Raw genomic sequence first — 20,840 nt, forward strand, 5'->3', positions numbered from 1 at the left:
GTGACGGTGCAGTACAGTAGCAGCACGGGTGATACGGTGCCAAAAAAAGTCAGCAGCCCCCACCCCGTGGCAGTGCGCCAGTGCCCGTGTTTGTCCGCACGTCCCTTCTTCCCTCGCACTGCTCCGAATCAAACCAACCCCGTCGTCACGGCGTCACCGCACCGCCGCCGCCGCGTACGTCCAACCCGACCCGACCCCCTTAAAATCGGGATGGGGATGGAGGAGCACACGCACCGCCACCGCTGAATTTGAACCATCATCAATCCGTCCATGCCCATCATTCTCCAGCCCCACCGACGGGCGGCGGCTGGTCATCTTTTTTGCACTAGCCTAGCCAGCCCTCGGTCTCCAAACCAACATGTTTGTGTTTCACTTGAGACACATTCGGCGTTCCAAACATCATATCCACCCGAGAACCTACAAACAACATACACAAAAGTCGTATGCACCACTACTTGGCACCGGGCATCCATCAGGTCTGTCTCACCCAACACCCTACAGCAACCACTACCAAAAACAAAACATTCAAAACTACCATCTCTAACACTTCGACTTGGCATTCCTCCTCCACATGCTGGGTGGATCGGATCGGCATGTGACCTCCACAAACATTACATGCCCTACTCTGCCTGCCTGCCTGCAGGCTGCAGGTCACCAGATCCGATCCCAAGGCTCGACCCACCACGCAAACAAACATATTCAACACAAGCAGCAACCTCTCTCACACACAGCAACCCTCCACTGGGGGGCACTAGATTAACAAGAGTGAACTTCTATCTCAGGACAACATACTAATAGTCAACAAGCATCCCAATCACGCATCAAGGAATCCGCCCAACCACAAACAAACAATCCGGGGCTCTATAAAGTTCGCCTGGACCACTTACCATCTGTTCTGCTGCCCCCAAAATGCCTGATGATGCACTACCCTCACCAGCGCCATCCCTTTGTTACCACAGATGCTGCTAAAGGGGCCGCCTCAGATATCAGCACCTCTAATCTAATCCAAACCATGCCTACACTACTGCTAAATACTACTCGTCATCAGATAGGCACACCACTTCTTCACCCGACCCTCCCTGGGCCCCCACGCCACTAGTCTGCGGCCCAGTCCTGGCCCTCGGCTGCGCGTTCGATGAGGCCGGTGCAGGAGCATTAGGCTGACTGGAACCTGCTGGGAGAGCTGCTGCACCGTGCTGCCAAACTCCTGCCGCTGGGTTCACTTGACCTGCCACGTTGCCGAGAGCTGGATTCAGAATCAATGCTTGCTGGACTGCCCTGAGATACCGGTTTGTTGAGGGCACCACAGGGCCTGGATGTGGGTTCGATGCCGATGCTGTCACTGTTTGCTGAACTGAGCTTGGTGGTGCCATGGTGTGGACCCACTGTCGTTGTAAGAGCCGCAGCGCATCTGGACTAGGTTCAGGTGCAGCCTGGTTGGTACCGGCTAGGTGACCTCCAGCTTGCCAAATACCCGCCACGCCATTCAGTGGACCACCTGGCATGTGATGCAAACCTGGAATCAGGCCCGGTGCTTGTTGGGTTGCCATGGCAAATGGGATTGTGCCAGGAGACTGCACAAAATTTGCCATTGACACTGGGCCAGAACCTGGTAGCAGTGAAGATTCTGGGAAACATGGAACTGAGTTCGATGCTGATGGAATTGCTTGCTGAACTGAGCCTGCTGCCATGGAGGTTAATGGGACACTTTCCAACAAACCAGGGGCGTACTGTCTCAACGATGTAATTCCTGGATTGATAACACCAAGTTGTTGTTGATCTCCGCGAACCATAGCAGACCGTGACTGTGTTCCACGTGATTGCTGGAGGAGAGGAAGAGATCCACGTGATTGTGTTCCAGCAGCTATGAAGCTTCCGTTTCGCACAGGCATTGAACCAACAGGTGATGGCGTTGTTCTATAAAGATTTCCAGGTAAGACTGGTTGCAGCTGGACAGCCTCAAATGCTGATGGCCGAACCACCTGTGAAGGTTGGACGCAAGGCCCTGTTGAATGAAAGGAGGTCAATACTGGTGGTTGAGTGGCTAGCGATGAGGCAACCGGTAATGTTGTAGTTTGAGTAGCTGATGTACTAGATGATGCTTGCGGAAAAGGCTGAATTCTGGGGCTCACAGATCTCTCTGTACAAAAAAAAAGGAAGAAGCAAACCATTACTCACATGTTCCGAGGAATGAGAAACATTAAACTCAACAACAATGTCAGATCTAAATATGCGGATCCAATTAAGTAATACTACTAGCCGATACAGGCATAGCATGTGGCATTACAGCACAAGAATCGGGAAAAATATGGTACTAGAGCGGAACTCCTCGCAAGCTGCGATACAGGACATAAATCCACCATAAAAGAAAAACAAAATGTAAGCAGGATACAGGTCAACTGAGTCGAGTGAGATCAAAATGCTTAATATTACTAAAAAATTGTTCAATATTTTAAGAAAATCAAAAGCAAATGTAGACTGGAAGAGCTGCATTAGATATAGACATCACAAAGACCAACAACACCAAATTGGAAATTTGATCCGAGAGTTTTGCACTGTAATTACGACCCTAGAACATCATTTGGAAAGTTACACAGGTAATAGTACCTTGAGCTGGGGTTGATTTCTTAAAATTATCCCAATTCTCAGCTAATGAGTGATGCATAAAAACTTTCCTGTAATTATCATTAAACACTGTGGTCAATCGATCATACGTGCAATTTTCCTTTTGAAGCAACAACTCATATTTCTTCAATATCTTCTCCACTTCTTGGTTGCACTCTGTTTGAAGTTGTGATTTCTGTCCATGCAGAGAAGGAAGATATGAAAATTCTCACAATTAGCATATGCAATCTAAATTAAGGGTAAAAAGCACAGATACAGAAGTAAAATATGCAAACCTTCTTTTCATGCTCTTTACTAAGCATAGCAATCACGTAGTTCAGTCTTCCCAACTCATTTCTCAATGGTTCAGAACTACATAAAAAACTGTTAGATGCTGCAGGTGCCACTGTAAAGTGTTGGGTGAGCTGCTCAGGGCTCAATATTGTGTTTGGCTGAAGACCTATTTGAATCCTCTCATCAGGGTGTGTGCTCTCAGGTGGGATATGCTGAACTGAGGTTGACAATTGTGTTTCAAACTGTGAATTCTGAGCTGAAATGGCAGTCCCCGATGTACCTGCTCCTTCTGCTTCTGCAGGTTGATCATGCATTGGAGATGATGGCTGCACTTCGGGCTGCAAATCCTGTGCAGTGACTGACGGTTGCATTCCATGTTGCAAATACCGAGCTGCTGTGGCACACAACATACCAGCCCTTTCTTCCTCCTCCGGGAGGATCAAGGTTGGTGGCTGCAGATCATCAATTGGAAGCTGCAGAGTTGCTAAACTATTTTGTGCATGGGGACTTCTCATTTCCTGTGCAGGCATACTTGCTTGACCATTCTCAGTTTCAGCTTCACTAGACACTGGTAAGGTGGCCAGATTACATGTAGCACAAGATAGATATTCAGTTTCACCTTCCTCTGATAAATCAGTTGCTTTATCTGGTTGACTGCCAGGTGATTCTGCCACTGCAGCTAGAGGCGTTGAAGGTGCATCACTGCTTTGCAGGCAAGACGTACTTGATAGATTAGCATGAGTTCCAACCTCTGAAGAAAATGGCAACATAGTGCTTTGTGGGGCAGCAATAGTTGGTGATTCTGAGTGGGCTTGATGTGTGCAAACAGCACCATTATTATCTACATCAAACTCCATTCTGCCATCAGCCAAATGGTGATATGTAATACCTCCCTGTGACAAAACAGGTGAAGTTTCTGGCTGACACCTTGTTTGAGAGCTGTCAGCATCCAACATCAGGCTTGATGGTTGAATATCAGGCTGCAAACTCCAGGCAGCATCCGTGTCCAGATTACTTGATGGTTCTGCTTCTGCTGGTGGTTGTCCCAAAATTACTAAATTTTGTTGGGCAGGTAGACTTGACTGATCAATCTGAGTTTCAGCTTCCCAAGCATCTGTCGAGACAGTTGTGTTGTGTGGAGCAATATAAGATTGATTTTCCGAATTCAATGGATCTGCAGCAGCAGTGTCAACATTTTTATCTTTAAATCCCATACTGGAATCACCCAAATGGTCAGAAGTTGTCCCTTCCTGCAATATTTCAGATGTTGTATCTCGTTCAATATTCATTTGACTCGAATCATCAGGGCACATCATCTGATGTTGAGTATCCAATGTTGGGCATGATGTTTGCAACTCAGTTTGCAGATCCCGACCTGTCATTGCAAGCACTGGATCAGTTGGTTCTGCTTCAGCAGATGAATGCTGCAAGGTCATGAGGTTTCGTGGAGAAGCCAAGATAGAGGAATCTAAGTGGTCAGGATCTGCTGCAGCAGTACCATCATTATCTGTACTTGGATCAGCAATATTGTCCCTCTTGGCATGTTCAATACTTCTGGCCTCACCAGTTGACGATTCCTAAATATAAAGAGGGTATCAGTGATCACTAGTCAGGCATCACTGAAACATATACAAGTGGCAATCAACACAAATAATAAGCCAAGTGCAATGGTTCGAGAAAACGCACAAAAAGAAAAGGCATTAAACACTAGTGAAGTACCAATGGTACACTAGAAGCATGAAATGGCACGACATTAAGTGATTTTCAACAAACAAGATAATTCCTTTAAAGAATCTTTTGTATAGAAAGACAATACAAAAAATTTGACCACAGGAGGAGACTCCCCCCGGGCTTTGTTCTAAGAAGACGCCAGGCTTCAAACCCGGGTTGGGACAGAAGTTTCAATGATTCCCAAAGTTCAACCCTCTAACAGGTCCACCGTGAGAAGCTTAGCCAGAAAGACAATATAAAAACTTTGATAGGCTTCAAACACAAAACAAATTTCAATCGAAGCATAGTAAACAAAAGTGTTGTTGTATGACAGATAGCAAAAGAAAGAAAAAACTCAGCTGACAAGTGTAATACCTGATTTATTGAATCATGACTTGCAGGAATAGTACTTGCAGGAATAGTACTTGCAGAACAGGCTCTTTGTAATTCAGTTCCATCAGAACTACAGTGGATATTGTCATCTGGAAGATCTACAGATTCTGATGCTGCTCCCACGCCCAACGTCATATGAGCTTCTGTAGGCTCATTTCTCACTGCACGTGTAGAAAAAGCCTCTGATGGAACTAAATTTCGTACTAGAGTAACTTCCATCGATCTGTCATCCAAAAGCTGGTCACAGTCCAAGTCCGAACTGTTATCAACACGATTATCACCAATTTGTTTCTTAAAATGGATAAATTCCTTAAAGTCGAAATCGGAATCTGGTATAGTATTGCAGAGATCAAGGAATTTATCTAATTGGCCTGATAATAATACTTCCTGCTTGAGTTCTTCCTTCATCATTTGCTCTTCAACCCATGTTGTAGATTGCGATGCACCAAGTTCGGCAAGCTGGAGCTTCATGTGCACCAAAAATGCAAGCATAAGCATAGTGAACCAATTAATCACTAGCTTTATTTGGTCCTTTTTGATCTCTTCATCAATGTCACTTATCCGAATGTGATGAATAACTACATGGCATACCTTCTTCAGTCTCATAACTTGATTGTCTCTCTGGTTTGTTAACTTCAATATCTCAAGTTGTTGTTTCTCAAGGATATTCTTCTTTCTTAAGGAGAAAATGTTGTTAAATAAATCTATTCTTTTGGTTGCGGTCCTACCAGGGGGTTCTGCACTTGACAAATGGCATTCTCTGTTGGCTTCTGGAGAAGATACCAACTCTTGCCCATCTGAAACCATCTGCTCAGCGGCATACAGGCTCTCTTCAGTGCCATTTGTGAAGTTACCATGAAGATCCACTGCCTGCTTCGAAGGAATGTGGTCACTTCTCAAGTTAACAGATGAGCTCTCATGTGGTGAAAATCTATCATTATGTATTTTGTTCCTTCTCCCAACTAGGATTCCTAATTTTTTATAGAAATATCTTATGAGTTCCTCATTGTATCCATAGTTCAAGCAGTCTGCAGCAAGGTCTAGTGATTCTCGATGATCCAACTTGGAATATTTCAGGAGAGAAGCAGCACGCCAACACTGAAGCAAATATTAAAAAAACTTTAAAATTAGATGAAAACCAGTGTAAAAGCAAACTAAGTAACTCCTGGGTGCCTATCTTACCAAGGCTATGTTGAATGCGCGCAGTATGCCCTGTGGCTCACGCATTAATAGATGATTATTTAAAACATACTCAAGGAGCTGCTTGGCCTTAAAGCATACATTATCCTGCAGTTGTGATTCATGTGAGATGGCAATTAAATCTGGGAAGAACGAAAAAGTAGTCCAAAACCAAAGGAACAGAAACTTCTATAAATAATGAGATCAGTATGACACTAGGCGCAGAGAAAGGAAGTAAAAAACTTTAGCAGGACTATTGTTCATGTTAAAGTATATAACAAGCAGTAGTACATCACTGTTTCATACATGCATCAAGAATATATAACCATCAGGCATACCACGGAAAATCATAAAAGGCGCAGAAGAGCAACTCTGGACAGCAGATGTCACACAATCCTTGTTTCTAGTTTTGAGCAAAAGAAAACTACAGAAGATCTTACTTAGTACATACCGGTAGTTTTAACACCTTAATGAGCTTTGATAACTCGCGCTTAAGTTCAGCATGAAGACTTTTAGGCGTGCTCTGGTTTTCCATCCCTTCAAAACGAACTGTATAACTGTATTAGAACAACGTAATATGTACACCTAAGAACAGAAGAAACTGCCATTTCAAATCGTTTTACCTGCTTCAGGAAGTAAATGAACATCAGCACTGGATGGAGTACCAGTTTCAGGAAATAGGTTATTATTAGTCGCATCTGATGAAAACTTTGAAGATGAACCTGCAATTTCACCTGTTTTGCTAAGCTTCCTTCTGGTTTCATTAGTTTCTTCAGTGGGAACTTTGATTGGTTTATTGCGCTGACAACAGGATTTCCCATTAAGCAACTTTAACCAGAATTTAGGTGGATCTCCATCCAGTGAAGACGCTCCCTCTCTCTCACCTATCAGAATAATGTTTCTTGAATAAAACTCACCACTCATACAAGCTTTTGATATGATTGCACTATTTATTTTGCAGCTATCTTCAATATCTGTGGACAGTGCTGTTAAGAATTCCAAAAGTACTTTATCCATCATTAATACTGTGTTCCTTTCATAACTTTTACTAGCACAGTTATCTTGCTGAAGGTCGTCAACTCTACTGAAGAGGAATGATATACCCCAGCTTAGCAAGCAATGGCTTAAACTAGGCAATATATCTCGGTCGTTGCTATCAATAGTCATGCTTTGCTTTGCAAGCACAAGACCCTTTTCCTCCACTGTGAAAGGAGTATACAAGCGGAAAATGCGCACATACTTCAGTTGTGACTCTATTTTGATCTTTCGAAGAGCCTTCAGATCATTTAATGGATTCAGGTCACTACCATAAATGATAATGGTATCAACAGATGAAAGGTTTATGCTGGAGTGGCATGCACGGCTATCAATCAGAAAAACAAATCGCCCTTTGGTTGTGTCATTGAACATATTCATTGCTTCTTGTTTCACTGAAAATGCTGAACGGTTTTGAACGCGTTCGTATGACTCGGGGCCAAATTTTTGGCGTACAAATTCTTCTAAGATATTACCCATACCGTCTCCAACCGCTCCATCAGACTGCCACAGTGCAAAAAAACAATTAAAATCATGTTGAACTCATAAACTAAAGCATGTCCTTTAAAAAAATAAACTAAAGCATGCCCTCAATACATGCTGCCTGCAGAGGGCTGACATTACAGCCTCTTAGATTTTATGCAGAATTCATGACCTCATAACCAAGAAAAATATAAAAAAACCAAAGCCAATGCCAGTAACAGAGAATAATACTGTTAAGAGTCCATTGATAATTCTTCAAATTCATAATAACTAGAACTATCCAGTTCTAATTAATGTTTTGCTAGCTAGCATGGGAGTTAACCAAAATGTAGCTTAAAACATTATAAGATGAAAAATTGACAAATGAGAATGACATAGAATACCTTGGAGATAAGCAATTATGCTTGCAAAAGGACAAGTATAATGACTGCTAAAACTAAGAATCTAGGGCACGAATAAACGAAGGAAAAGGCAGGCATAACTCACTTGAAAAAGAACAATGACTCTTAATCTCTTCTTCCTGATCTCTTTAATCATTTTTTCAAGAAGCAGTAATTTACCACTCTCGAGCATTCTACCATCTGTGGATTCAGTTACATCACAAGTGTTGGCAAGTGAATGTTGTACGCCAACGAGGCAAGGGTGATTGCAACACTGTTACATAAAGCCAAGAAGCAGCAGTGTCAATAACTTCACAGAAAATGTGCGTGCAAACGCAGATTGAAAATGAATGGATTTTCTGAAAGCAAACCTTCCAAAGACACATAACAATATCACGAAGAGCTCCAGCGCTGTCAGTTGCCGTTTGTGACTGCAGGATAGATGAGTTTGCACGCAACATAGAAGAATAGAGTTCTAGCTGCACTTGTGAAAGGTAAGCAGGAACCCAATACTCCAAAAAATTTGAAGAACCCGCTTTTCGCTCATATGCGATATGGCGTGTAAACCTTGCTCTCAACACAGCAAGAGCATCAGCATCAACATAAGCTCCATTATCTTCTTGTTCCGAGTTAAGGAAAGCTAGTAGGTTCTTGTATTCGAGAAGATTATCCTACAAAATAGCAAGATTCGACATGGAATTATTTGACAGTGGTATAGAAGCAAAGTTATAGTTTAGAGCTGATGAAAGGCACCTGCACTGGAGAGCTCAAAAGCAACACCCGGAAATCTGTTGGAAGTTGCTTGAGTTGTTTGAGGTGTTTCAAAATTGAGCTTTGACAATAGTCAACAATAACTGCCTCCCAACCAATGCACTCTAAATTTTTAATGTTCTGTGTCATGGCAGATAAAAATGGTTAAGAATTAGCTAAGTGTAATAATGACAACACCAAGGTGTTAAAAAGGAGTCATTTATGTGTCCTAACCAATAAGGAACATTAATAGGGCTGAGAAAATCATTACAAAGTACCTCTAAGATAGCATCAGGATGAGCTAGGAGTACATGTAACATCGTGTGTCTTCTGTTCTCATGGAATTCTGGATTCTGAACTAGTTTGTGCACATCTTTCTCCCCGTCATACACAATAACGTTGATACATGGTGCAAAGCGACTGAACTCAGCCTCCCATAAGGGTAGTGAAGCATTTGTGAGAAGTAGAAAAGGTTGGCAGACATCAGGTAAAACTGACAATACGAATAAGATGGCCTTCATTACATGCTCCTGCATTATAAATGAGTTAAATAAATTTTCTTTCTTTCTTTTTACGAAGGAGAATAAAGATTGAAAAATCCAAATATAGCTGTAAAGATCCGCATGCAGAAATGCAACATTATATTTGGATAAAAGAATGTCGCCGAACATCTAACAATACCACTATAACTAGAAACTGACAAACCAGAAAATGTGGAAGTATAGGTGTCAAAAATAAGTTGTTTATGGTGCAAGACTGTAATGCTGCTAAACTTTGCATAGTTATTACCTTATCATCAACAAATACAGCACCTTGAGACTTGTGCCAGAACTCACGGAGTTTATTAATAGAACACAAATGATCATTGTCAAAATCAGGATGGCACCCATCTGGCAATCTCTGAAGTTTCTGAAATGGACTTTCCTTAACCTGTAAAGAGAAATATCATGTATTTCAATAAGGACAGGAATGAGTTAGTATCAGGACCTATTGAAAATACGAGTCCAGTGTCCAACATGGCTCTAGATTTCCCATGCAATCCAAGCACAAGAAAAGACATGGGGTTCCTGAGGGTCACACACAATTATTTCCTGGACTATTTGGGAGAGAAGACGCATGGATGCTATGATACAAGAGACAGCAAGCTAGGCAAAAAGCAACTGTGCAAGGGACCATATGGTCATGGTTCTTAAAGCGTTAAGGCGAGGCACGGCGAGCGACCCCGTTTGCAAGGCGAGGCGACGCCTAGGCGAGCAAGGCGACGCCTTACCCATATGCCACAAGGAGGAAATGGAAAGAAATAGGAAATAAAAAGAGTAAAAAAGGCAAAGAAGAGGGCAGGCTGCTGCCCAGCCCAACAATTAGGCCCAGCCCAACAATAGCATGCTATAACCCTCCAGAACCCTCTCCCACTTGTTGCCCTCTGCCCTCTCATCCGCGCCGCCGTCTGCCCTCTCAGCTCTCCCTCTCCCTTCGCGCCGCCGGCCCGCCGGCGCTCCTCCGCCCGCCGCCGCCGCTGGCCCGCCCTTGCTGCTCCGCCAGACGCCGCCGCCGGCCCCGCGCGACACCACTACCGGACCCGCGCGCCGTCGCCAGGCCCTCGCGCCGCCGAAGCTCGTCGGCGCTCCCTCTCCCACCTTCCTCACCATGCTCAGGTAGGCCGCCACCCCTCCCTCTTGTTCCCCTTCCCCCGCAGATCGTCGAAATCCTTCCCCTCCTCTTCCTCTCCCTCCTCCCTCACCCTCCCTCTCAGTTTGCTTCTCTTTTGGCACGGCGTCGGCGGACGCCTTGGATTTTTGAGCGCCTGGACGACTAGGCGTCGCCTAGGCGACGCCTTAAGAACCATGCATATGGTGCAGTAAAATGCGCACAAACATATCGAGTTAGAATTAGCAAGCCAGGTTCAGTTACTAAAGTTTTGGTGGCTAGTATCAAGATCAATCATCTTAAACAGTGAAGGTATCTGCATAGCTCACAAGACAGAGACTATCACATATATGTGTTTCGGTTTCATAAAGTTCATTGCCTTAAAAGGGAGGACTAACAAACTAACATGTAAGTACCCAAACATCAAAACAGTTAGGACATATTGCATATCTGAAAGGGGTGGAGTTGAACCCATCAGCTGTAAACAAGATAATGGTACCTTGTTTGTTTTTGTGGGAATAGATGATTGCTCCGATCCAGTAACTACAGCTGCAAAATAAGACACAAATCAGATATGTCAACATATCTGCATGATACTAAGGCATCCTAAACAGCCAAGCGTGGTTATCAATATCATGTTTTCCTTTCCTGCCCCATCCAGTAAGGATGTTTGCACAAAATGCAAGTTTGCATCTATTCGCGCCACACAAAGTTTTTGGTAAAACTTCCATATTTTTTCTTCCACACATCAATTTCTGTAAATTTTGAATTGAGCCTATCCGATCAGTTTATTACCATACAACTGTTCCAAGCCAATTTCTGTAAATTTTGAATTGCTGCAAATGGACAACAGATTGCTTAACTCTATATAAACCACAAAAAAAACAGCCTGACCCCTAGAGATGGTGATATGTGACCTAAGTGGATAAATGGATAATGGTGAGACCATGAAGTACCTGTGGCTACACCCTTGCTCCTCGGCGTGAATTCTGACAAGTAGTTGCCCCTAGGCATACATTTTCGCTTCTTTGGTGAACTCCTAGCACTCCCAACCATGGCGTGCTCACTCAACTGCCCTTTCACACCGTCCTTGGAGCTGTAAGTTCTGTTTGGATCTCTTGGCGTCAGAGGAGCTGAGCCACTGACCTTGACTGCCTCTGAAATTCCGTGGGGTGCTTCCTCCATTAGTGCCTTTCGCTTCTTCTCATAAGAGCCCGATGCCTCACCGCCCAACGTTGTGGGAGGAAATCTGTAAGGGTTCGGAGTACTCCGACTTGACCTCCTCGCAGGGGCCAAGCTGGACAGTTGGCGTGACCTCAAGTGCGGACCATTTATAGCATTCCGGCTGCCGTTTCCGATTGTCGTGTTGCTTCCAGCTGCTCCATCTATCAATGATCCCCCTGGAGTGCTTGCCATTTGGCCTCCCTGGCAATAGCATCATCAATCGAACGAACTTTTTGTCAGCCACAAGGCGCCAACTAGGAAACGCAGAAGCACGAACGAGAGAGGGCAACAACGAGAAAGGAAATTGCTCTTACGACCAGGAGACACCAAACCCTAAATGGTAAGCATTCATCAAGAACACGATCAGAATTCCGCAAAAGCAAGTAGCGCGGAAGCGAGACACGGGCGGGCGGGGGTGCTGAGATTATACCTCCGGGGAGCACGCCCGGCGGGGAATGCGGCCCCGCGGCCGGATCGCGGTGGCGGAGGCGGCGACGCTAGGGTTCGGCGCGGCGGGGTTGCGCAGCCGACGCAGTGGGAGTGGGGTTTTGCGAGCTCCGCGGACGCGGAGGGACGGTGGTGAAGGGACGCGGGCGGTGGGTGGGGGCGGGGGCCCTCCTCCTCCTCCAGACCTCCCCTGTCCTGTAGGCCTCCGTCGCTCTCCGTGAGGCCTTTATGCCTCTGTTTGTCTTTGGTGTGTTTAGTTCCGCGAAAAATTTCCAAAATTTTTCTCAATCGAGCATCATATCGAATCTTACGATATACGTATGGAGTATTAAATGTAGTTAAAAAATATAACTAATTGTACAGTTTGGTTGTAAATGACAAGACGAATCTTTTGAAACTAATTACTTCATGGTTAGACAATAGTTGCCAAATAAAACCAAAACGTGCTACAACAACTTTTTCGCGAACTTTTCGCGAACTAAACACACTCTTTGGGTTTTTTACCTCCTTCCTCCTCCACCCACCTCCTCTACCTCTAGGCTTCACTGCTCCCCGACGCTGCCAGCCTCGGTTACACGGATACTCCTAGATGGTGCCGTATCGCGCATCCGACACGTTTTGGATACAGATACATCCCAGATACGCTTTGGATATGGTTCCAGCCGTATCCTAAAAGATCGGATATTTATAGTCTTGGATACTCGTATCGGATATATTTACGCCACGGCCCGAAGCATTAGCAAGCCCAGTTAGCCCACCAAACTTGAACTACTACTTCTCCCCTCCCCTCCGTGACCTAGCAGCAGCCGCCACAATCCCGTGCTCCCTCACGAACCCTCCCCTCCCCTCCTGCTCCTCCCTCACGAACCCCTAGATCCGGTGGCCGCCGGCCGCCGGCGAGCTCATTCCGCAGCAAAAATCAGTTGCCGGCGAGATCCTCCCTTCGAAACAAGTAAGTTCCTCCCTGGACAGCTACCCTCCCCATGTTTTGCGCCTACTGACCTAGCAGTAGCCACCACAATCCCGTGCTCCTGCTTCTCCCTCACGAACTCCCAACCTGGTCCTGTTTCCCCTAGATCCGCCGGCCGCCGGCGAGCTCCTTCCGCATCAAAAATCGGTCGCCGGCGAGATCCTCCCTTCGAAACAAGTTCCTCCCTGGACAGCTACCCTCCCCATGTTTTGCGCCTACTGCTCTAGTGCTAAGGTCTGAATTGAAGCCCCCTCTTCTCCTTTCTTTGTTGTTTTGGTAGTACGAGATGGCACAGATTGATGAACGTTGTCGGTACCTCCGGACTGGGGTACCCCCTCTTGCTAGGTCCAAGAGCCGCGTAACTACGCCCTAAGGAGCTGAGCAACCGGACCCATGGGGTCCGACTCCATCTCGCTGGACCAGCAGTCCCGGACCCGCCTTTCGCGCGGGGCGGGTCCGGTCTCACCACGTGTCCCGGAGAACGGAGCGCTCAGCCAAATAGCCGGGGTCCCGGACCCCCACATACTATCCGGACCCCTCTTGGTGAGGGAACAGACACCCCGCCTGTGGGGGTCCGGAGCCGCCACGTGTCCGCAGGAGCAGGCACGCGCGCGGCCGCGACGCTTCCCCGGGAAGGGCTCGCCCACCTACCGCATTTAATGCGGTAGACGTAAGTGCGCTCTGCTGTGGCGGAGCCCGAGGTGACTTCTGCCAGGGTGTACTGTTGACCGCACGTTACCAAGGCGCACAGTGCAGCCGCCAGTGCTATCCATGCTTACCAGTCTGCTACGCAAGTTAGACTCGACAGCTCGGCGACGGAGTATCTTAACGTCTACACGATAGACCCACAGTCTACGCCGCAACCTACTCTGCCTCAACGGGCGCCTCGCCGATGGGACAGGTGAAGGCCCCCCTCGGTCAGAGAGACCACAAGGCGATGAAGCATATCCAGTAAGAGATTCTCCATCGCTGAAGCATTGTTAGTGACCTTCTGATAGTGTACTATACATCCTTGTTGGGCCCACCTGTCGGGGCCCAACACCCGTGTACGGCGCCTCCTTTGAGCTATAAAAGGGAGACGCCCGTTAGAGAAGAACCCAAGTCCAAAACAGGGGCTTGGAGCCAGAGGATAGACTCATCCACGGATCCAAGAGCAATACAACTCTCAGTGGACGTAGTGTGTTACGCTCCGGCGGCCCGAACCACTCTAAATCCTTGAGTGTTCTTGTGTTCTTGCTCCATGAGTAGATCTGGGTAATCGCTAGCTCTCCCCGAGTAACCTCCCTCTGGGATTAGGCGGGTGCATTCCGCCACCCGGCGGTGGCCCTCTCCTAGAGCCACGACATCTGGCGCCGTCCATGGGGAAGCGCGCAAGCGTCGGTCAGATCTCCGCTCACTTCCTCGTCTCCGGGGTTGAGCTCATCCTCTGCAACAACGACGAAGAAGATGAAGAGGGGCACGGCACCACCTGTGCCGCATGCCCCGATACCGAAGCGACAGTATCCTCGGCGCGGTGGCGCACGGCAGCGGCGTCTGCTGTGCGTCGCCACCACGACACCTCAGAGCCGGCACGGTGGGGCGCAGGGGCGACGCCTGCCGTGCGTCGCCCTGCGTCATCCCAGAGTCGGCTCAAGGTTTCCTCTCAAGCAACCACCCGGGCCCCCCTGCGGCGGCACGGCGTCGGCTCGAGGTTTCCTCTCAAGATGGAGCCTGGAGCCGGAAGGATGTCTGTCGCCTTCTCCCTCGCCTGGCGCAGGCCTCTCTTGGCGCTGCTGCAGACAGGCGTCGACCTCCGCCATCGGGCGCGGGGGCCCTGTGCCAGCACCAAGGCGAAGCCGGCGAACGACCGCCCTTCTCCACGCTCCGTGCTCGTCCAAACGAGCACCCGACCTTCCGATGCGCCAGGGCGTCAAGCTGGCTTCAGCACATCGAGGGCAGCCATCGGGCTGGCTTTCGCCGGCAGCTGGCAGTGGCAGGGCCACTCCCATTCAAAGCCAAAGAATTTGTTCTCATGCAAACTAAGCATGAAACAAATTCTTGTGCGAAGGAGGGCCCGGCAAGCTCCCGAGGTGATGCTGGATGATGCTGTGTAAGCATGTCCAAGGCACCTTCTCCCCAATGACTAAGAAGAACCTCCAAGGTGGCAGTTCCACTCAGCTAGGAACGTGCATGCCTTATGAAGCGGTAGCTGTAGGTTACCACTAGATAGAATTGAGTTAGTTTCTCCTTTATAATGATATGGTGCCTACGTGTGGTCCAGAGCGGTAAAGGTCCGCCCTTGTAAACCCGACCTCTGGCTTCATCGCACAACAGGCGACACCAGCAGGTGGTCCAGAGCGGTAGAGATCCGCCCTCGTCATCCCGACCTCTGATGTACACCACAAATCAAGTAATGAATGAGATTTGCTTTCTCAGTCCTATCTTACTTTAACCTAATAGCACTTGTTCGTTCAACCTGCATGTTTCTTTCTCCCGCACAGAATTTTTTCTTTTGTTGCTAACAATCCAAGTTGAGCTGCTGACTTGTGGTCAGGTGGGGGACACCCCTTCTAGCTGGAAGGCAGTTCGGACCCCTAGGGACCTGCTTGGAGAAGTGGAGCTCGTATCCAGGGGTAGAGAAGCTCCGCGTAGCTTTGCCTGATAATGTACCATAAGCCTACGTACTTCACTGCCCTGTTACGAGTCCCCTAGTATCCAAGGCTGCTGTCCCTAGAGGTCCCGGGCTCCCTTCTAGTATAAGGCCTGGTTTCCTACGCCTTGCTGCAGGGTCCGGTGATGTAATCCATGGGATCGTCAGCAACGCCCCAAGTCCACTCCGGTGGCCCGCTCCGGCGGAGATCGCTCGCCACGGTCGCCCCAAGTCTACTCCGGTGGCCCGCTCCGGCGGAGACCGCTCGCCACGGTCGCTCCAAGTCCACTCCGGTGGCCCGCTCCGGCGGAAACCGCTCGCCACGGTCGCCCAGAGCCGGGTCCGGGGAAGTAGTTCTTGTCCCCTGGGCGGTTCAAGGTCCATGCAGCCGCTTAGCTCGGTTCCGAACCCTAAGCCTGCACCTTCGCCGCCCTACGAGAAGCGCTCTAGTACCTGAGCCTGGCAACAAGTGCTATGACCTAAAGGGGTCCGGAGCACCCGCTCACGACATGAGCACACCAACGCAATCAGCATTGCGTCACGATAATGGCCCCACCTGCGGGTTCGTACCTCTCCCGAGGTGGGCCCGGGGGCCACTGTCGGTACCTCCGGACTGGGGTACCCCCTCTTGCTAGGTCCAAGAGCCGCGTAACTACGCCCTAAGGAGCTGAGCAACCGGACCCATGGGGTCCGACTCCATCTCGCTGGACCAGCAGTCCCGGACCCGCCTTTCGCGCGGGGCGGGTCCGGTCTCACCACGTGTCCCGGACAACGGAGCGCTCAGCCAAATAGCCGGGTGTAACATCCCGAAAACTCACCAAAAATAAATCGTGCGCTAAAGTTGTTGAGCTCGACTCAAACCCTGAACCCTAATTCCCAGAAACCCTCCCGAACAACCCGACACCCGACTTCAATCCACGTCTCATCTCCTTCCCATCCAACGCGACGCGTCGTGACCGGCCGCCGCGAATCCCGCCCCCCTCTTTTTCCCTCTCTCCTTTTCCCTCTTCCCCTCCGACCGCGTGCCCCACATCCCACGGCCCGCACGCCACGCGTGGCCGACCGCGGCCGCGGTCGCCGCTGGCGCGCACCGCCCCTCCCCCTCCTTTTTCCTTTCTCTCCCTCCCTTTTCCCCATTTCCTTTTTCTTTAATTCTTTTTCCTATTTTCTTTTCCTTTTTCCCTTCACCCTTTTTCCTTTTTCTTTCTTTTCCTCCCTTCCTTCCCTCTCTTCTCTCCTCCCTCCCCTGTCGCGCGCCCAGCCGCGCCGCCCGCCTCCGGCCTGCCTGCCCGCGCGCGCCCCATCCTCCCCCCGCGCGCGACACCGGCCGCCTTCTGCTCCGCCCCGCTGCACCCTCCACCCCAGCGCGTGCGCCCCGCTCGGCCTGCCCTCGCGCGCACGAACAGCGCTCGGCCCAACCGCGCCGCGATGCCGCGCACCGGCCAACCCTGCCGCACGCCCCGCCTCCCTCCCGCGCGCGCACCTCCGCTCCCGGCTGTGCACGCGCGAACGCGCCAGGCCGCCCTGAGCCGCGCCCGTCCCCACCCCGCCTGCCCCGCTCCCGCGCACCGCCGCCTCGCCGCCCGCGCCACCCCGCTGCGCCTCGCCCCGCTTGCGCGCACACGCGCACGGAGCACGGGGCCGTGGGCGAACGCGCCGGGCCGCAGCGACGTGAGCTCCGCCGAGCCCACGTGCGCGCCTGGCCACGCCGCGCGCCGCCCGCCGCTGCCCCGCACAGCGCCGCCCTGTGCTCACCGCTGCCGCACACGTCCCGTCATCCCTGCACAACATCGCTGCCCGTGCGCCGCTCCACGACGCGCGAGTGCGGCCGAGCGCCATTAAGGCCCGCCGCGCCGCCCGCCGGGCGCCACCTACTCGCCACCGGCCACGCCCCCCCCCCAAACCGACCTACAACGGCTATAAAAGGCCCCGCCGGCGCCGCTCCTCCGCACCCAAACTTCCCCGGCCACCACCGCCTCTCCTCGCAGTTCACAGCGCCGCCGCCGCCGCCATTTCCGCCTGCCGCCGCCGGTTCACGTCGCCCTGCTCCCTCGCCGCGCCCCGAGCCGAGGTGAGCTGGGGAGTCGAACCCCACGCCCCTCCTAGCCCCTTTTCCCCCACCCCCGGCCGCCGTCGTGGTCCAGGACGGCCAAATCGGCAGCCGCCGGCACCCCGGGGACACCTCCCCTGTTTCCCAGCGTGGGAAGGAGGAAGGGGATGGCAATTTTGCCAAAAACCCCTCCCCCTTTCCTCTTTTTCTTAAAGGAACCTTCCACCCTTTTTGCCTTTTACAGAATCACCCCCACCTTTAATATATTTGCGAATAAACCCTCTTCCAATATAAACTTAATCTCAAATATACCCCTGACCTCTCCAGAATAACCCAAAAGATTACAAAAATTACAAACAGACCCCTGCCTACTCAAGCTTATTTACAACCAGGCCCCTGGCCCCTTAACTAGCCCACGAACCTTTATAAAACCTATCATTTCATGTACCAAACAACCCCGGATCAAACCAAAACTCTACCCTGCCTAATTTAACTCAGTCTTGGCCATGTCACTCAGAAACCACACGAAATTAGCACTCTATACTCTATATTTTATGTGTCTCTGTTTCGAGCTCAACGATAAACCTTTTATTTCCTGTGTCTTGTTTGATTGCGTCGTAGATCACGGAGTGAACGAAGGAGAGCCCGTCAACGAGCAGTACTGTGAGCAGGTGAACGAGGACCAGTTCCGCGACCCCGAACCCGAAGGACAGGACTTCCCCGAAGGCTACGAAGACGGCAAGTTCAATCCCATCCTTTGATGCATGTTTCTGTCCTAGTTTTTATAAATACAACCCAATGGGCTGCTTTATAAAACTGCATATGTTTTTGCTTGCATGAAAACATGGTTGGATAGCCACCCCTTGATTTGTGATGACCATTCCTTGACCACCTAGATTAATGTCTGATTTTGCTTGGACGTTAATCGATATTAGAACGCTTAGGACTTTACTCATAATATGATCTATTTGAATAAGAAAATGTGTGTGTGTGGGAAGGGATAAAATGTGGATTTTCGAAAGATGAGTATGGACGGGATGGACGGCATTTCTGTGTGAATTGCCGATTGGTGTGCTTATGCCTGTGCGGTAGGGCAAAGAAGGGAGATATCCATCTTGTAGTGTCTAAGGACCGAGTTGGTGTGTCATCTCACCTAACTCCTTTATCGTGCAAACCACTCGACCGTTGAATGGGCAACGGCGTAGCATAAATCCCACTAGTTGGTGTGATAGCCATCAGGAGAGCTGAGAGCAACGGGTGACTAAGGAAAAGGGATAAGCCCCGAGTGACTTATGCCCGGTTATACCTAAGTGAACGGCCAATGACCCCTTGGTGCATCCCGTGATGGCTAGTCAGGCTTAGCTATGGTGGGTAATGGCTATGTTGGGATCTACACCGACACGACGATGTTCGAGTTGTGGTATCCTACTTGTGGGTAAAGTTGCACACCTCTGCAGAGTTAAGAATCTATTCGAATAGTTCGTGCCCACGGTATTGGGCGAGTTACGGTGTGGTCACATAACTAGTGTTTCTTTGGGATGGGCTGGTGTGAGTTGTTTTGGAATTGTGTCCGGCAGTTGTGCCGTGTGCTACGATGGACGGGGAGTCCGGTAGCAGTTTTAAAACCTGAACTCTGTGTTACTGCAAAAACTGATTTCTAAAAGGTTTTCCGTAAAATAAACCCCTGCATAAAATGTCGTTTTCTGCAAATTAAACCGTAACCTTATCCTTGATTTACCTATGCATATTATTCTGTTATAACCCCCTCCGTGGGTGTGGTTGGACTTGCTGAGTACGTTTGTACTCACCCCACTCTTACTTTTTACAGAAGAAGACCCAGACTTCGTACCAGACGACGCCGAGTAGGGTTATCGTTCTACACCCAACCTTGCCTGTGGAACCGGCCCTGTCGAGATGCCTCCACTGTCGCAGTACTCTGAGCCCGTGGTAGACCCTATGTGGTTCGCGGTCTGGTGTTATGTCGTAGCCTGGTTAATTATTATTATCATCTGTATCGAGTGTCCTCCAAGGTTTGTACGGTTTTGAACCATCTGATGTAATAAATGTGGCATCAGCCTCCTGGGACTGGTGCTTTGTATCACATTTAAGTCTTCTCTTATGAGGGGACGCTTCAGGTGGTATCAGAGCCGTAGGTTGGCCGTAGGACGTGACCCTAGGAGCGAAACCCTTTTTCAGGACCTTTCACCTTAGGAGTTTTCTATCCTTAATCCTTTCCTCACACAAACACTTACCTTTGGTCCTTGCCCTGTTCCAGATGGCTGACGATGGATGGATCGGCGGAATCTGTTTCTCAGAGCCCGGCCTTCCTAAGTTGTTGATACTCAGCCTGGAACGCATTGGAGTTGTGGATCCGCCAGAATTTCTTTACCGGGAGTACGACTCCAAGGGCACTCTTCGGTGTGATCTGATGATCTTCATAGCAAGAAGCACCCGCTATCCTGATGTGGACCCTTGGTTCATCTCCACCACTGGATTCCGTTTCCCGGATACCTATCGGAAAGCCGCCCGCAAAGCCCTACGACGTCTGCGTGTGATCTACATGCATCACCTCCAGCGGACTCCTATGGGATTTTTCCCGCCGACTGAAGGAAGAGGACGCACCTGGATCGCCCGAATGAGAGGACTCGGGAGGGAAGAAGAAGATCTGGAAGACACTGTATCCCACCTGTCCATCTACCTCACCGGCCTGGATGAGCTCTACCGTGAGCAAGCAGCACAGCTAAAGCAACAAGTTCACAGAGCAGAAAAGGCAACCCAGGAGCTGGATGAACAACGGACAAGGACTGCACACGCCGAATATTCCCTGGCTGCCCTCCAAGTCCAAATGGATGAAAAAGAGGCAGAACTGGAAGAGCAGCGGACAAGGGCCGCACGTGCCGAGAACTCGCTAGCCGCTCTCCAAGCTCAGATGCGGAGGTACGAGGCTCGCTGGGGAATAGGTGGATGGATAGAGGAAGATGAAGAAGAAGAACCCATGGAAACCCATTGGGACGTAGGTACTCAGACAGAGGAAGAAGAGCCCGA

General features: G+C 49.5%; 1 protein-coding gene across 3 annotated transcripts; it reads right to left on the bottom strand.

The window, feature by feature from the left end:
* Positions 1-698: 698 nt before the first annotated feature.
* On the bottom strand, positions 699-12,340 carry LOC120693999 (helicase protein MOM1-like). 3 transcript variants are annotated; one of them, XM_039977604.1, is made up of 16 exons: positions 12,130-12,340; positions 11,432-11,900; positions 10,975-11,024; positions 9,618-9,758; positions 9,107-9,358; positions 8,832-8,969; positions 8,450-8,749; positions 8,185-8,352; positions 6,804-7,719; positions 6,632-6,729; positions 6,184-6,288; positions 4,984-6,099; positions 4,397-4,475; positions 2,901-4,273; positions 2,608-2,800; positions 699-2,140 (listed from the first exon to the last, which is right to left on the bottom strand). In XM_039977604.1, exons 2-16 carry the CDS (start codon positions 11,889-11,891, stop codon positions 1,035-1,037), a joined length of 6,495 nt encoding a protein of 2,164 aa, XP_039833538.1. In that variant the 5' UTR covers positions 11,892-11,900; positions 12,130-12,340; the 3' UTR covers positions 699-1,034. The 3 variants fall into 3 exon arrangements, with proteins under 3 accessions (XP_039833538.1, XP_039833384.1, XP_039833614.1); XM_039977450.1 differs by having other exon boundaries at positions 2,901-4,475; XM_039977680.1 differs by having other exon boundaries at positions 1,936-2,140; positions 2,676-2,800; positions 2,901-4,475.
* Positions 12,341-20,840: the final 8,500 nt, after the last annotated feature.

This window comes from Panicum virgatum, chromosome 1K (genome assembly GCF_016808335.1).
Source record: "Panicum virgatum strain AP13 chromosome 1K, P.virgatum_v5, whole genome shotgun sequence".
In the NCBI taxonomy this organism is placed as follows: domain Eukaryota; kingdom Viridiplantae; phylum Streptophyta; class Magnoliopsida; order Poales; family Poaceae; genus Panicum; species Panicum virgatum.

Bases quoted from the DNA above. Each gene is read 5' to 3' on its own strand.
- LOC120693999 (XM_039977450.1), bottom strand. From the start codon at position 11,891: ATGGCAAGCACTCCAGGGGGATCATTGATAGATGGAGCAGCTGGAAGC. The intron at 9,359-9,617 runs GTAATAACTATG...TTTATAATGCAG, and splicing joins CTGTATTTGTTGATGATAAG to GAGCATGTAATGAAGGCCAT. The intron at 7,720-8,184 runs GTGAGTTATGCC...GCACTGTGGCAG, and splicing joins GAGTCATTGTTCTTTTTCAA to TCTGATGGAGCGGTTGGAGA.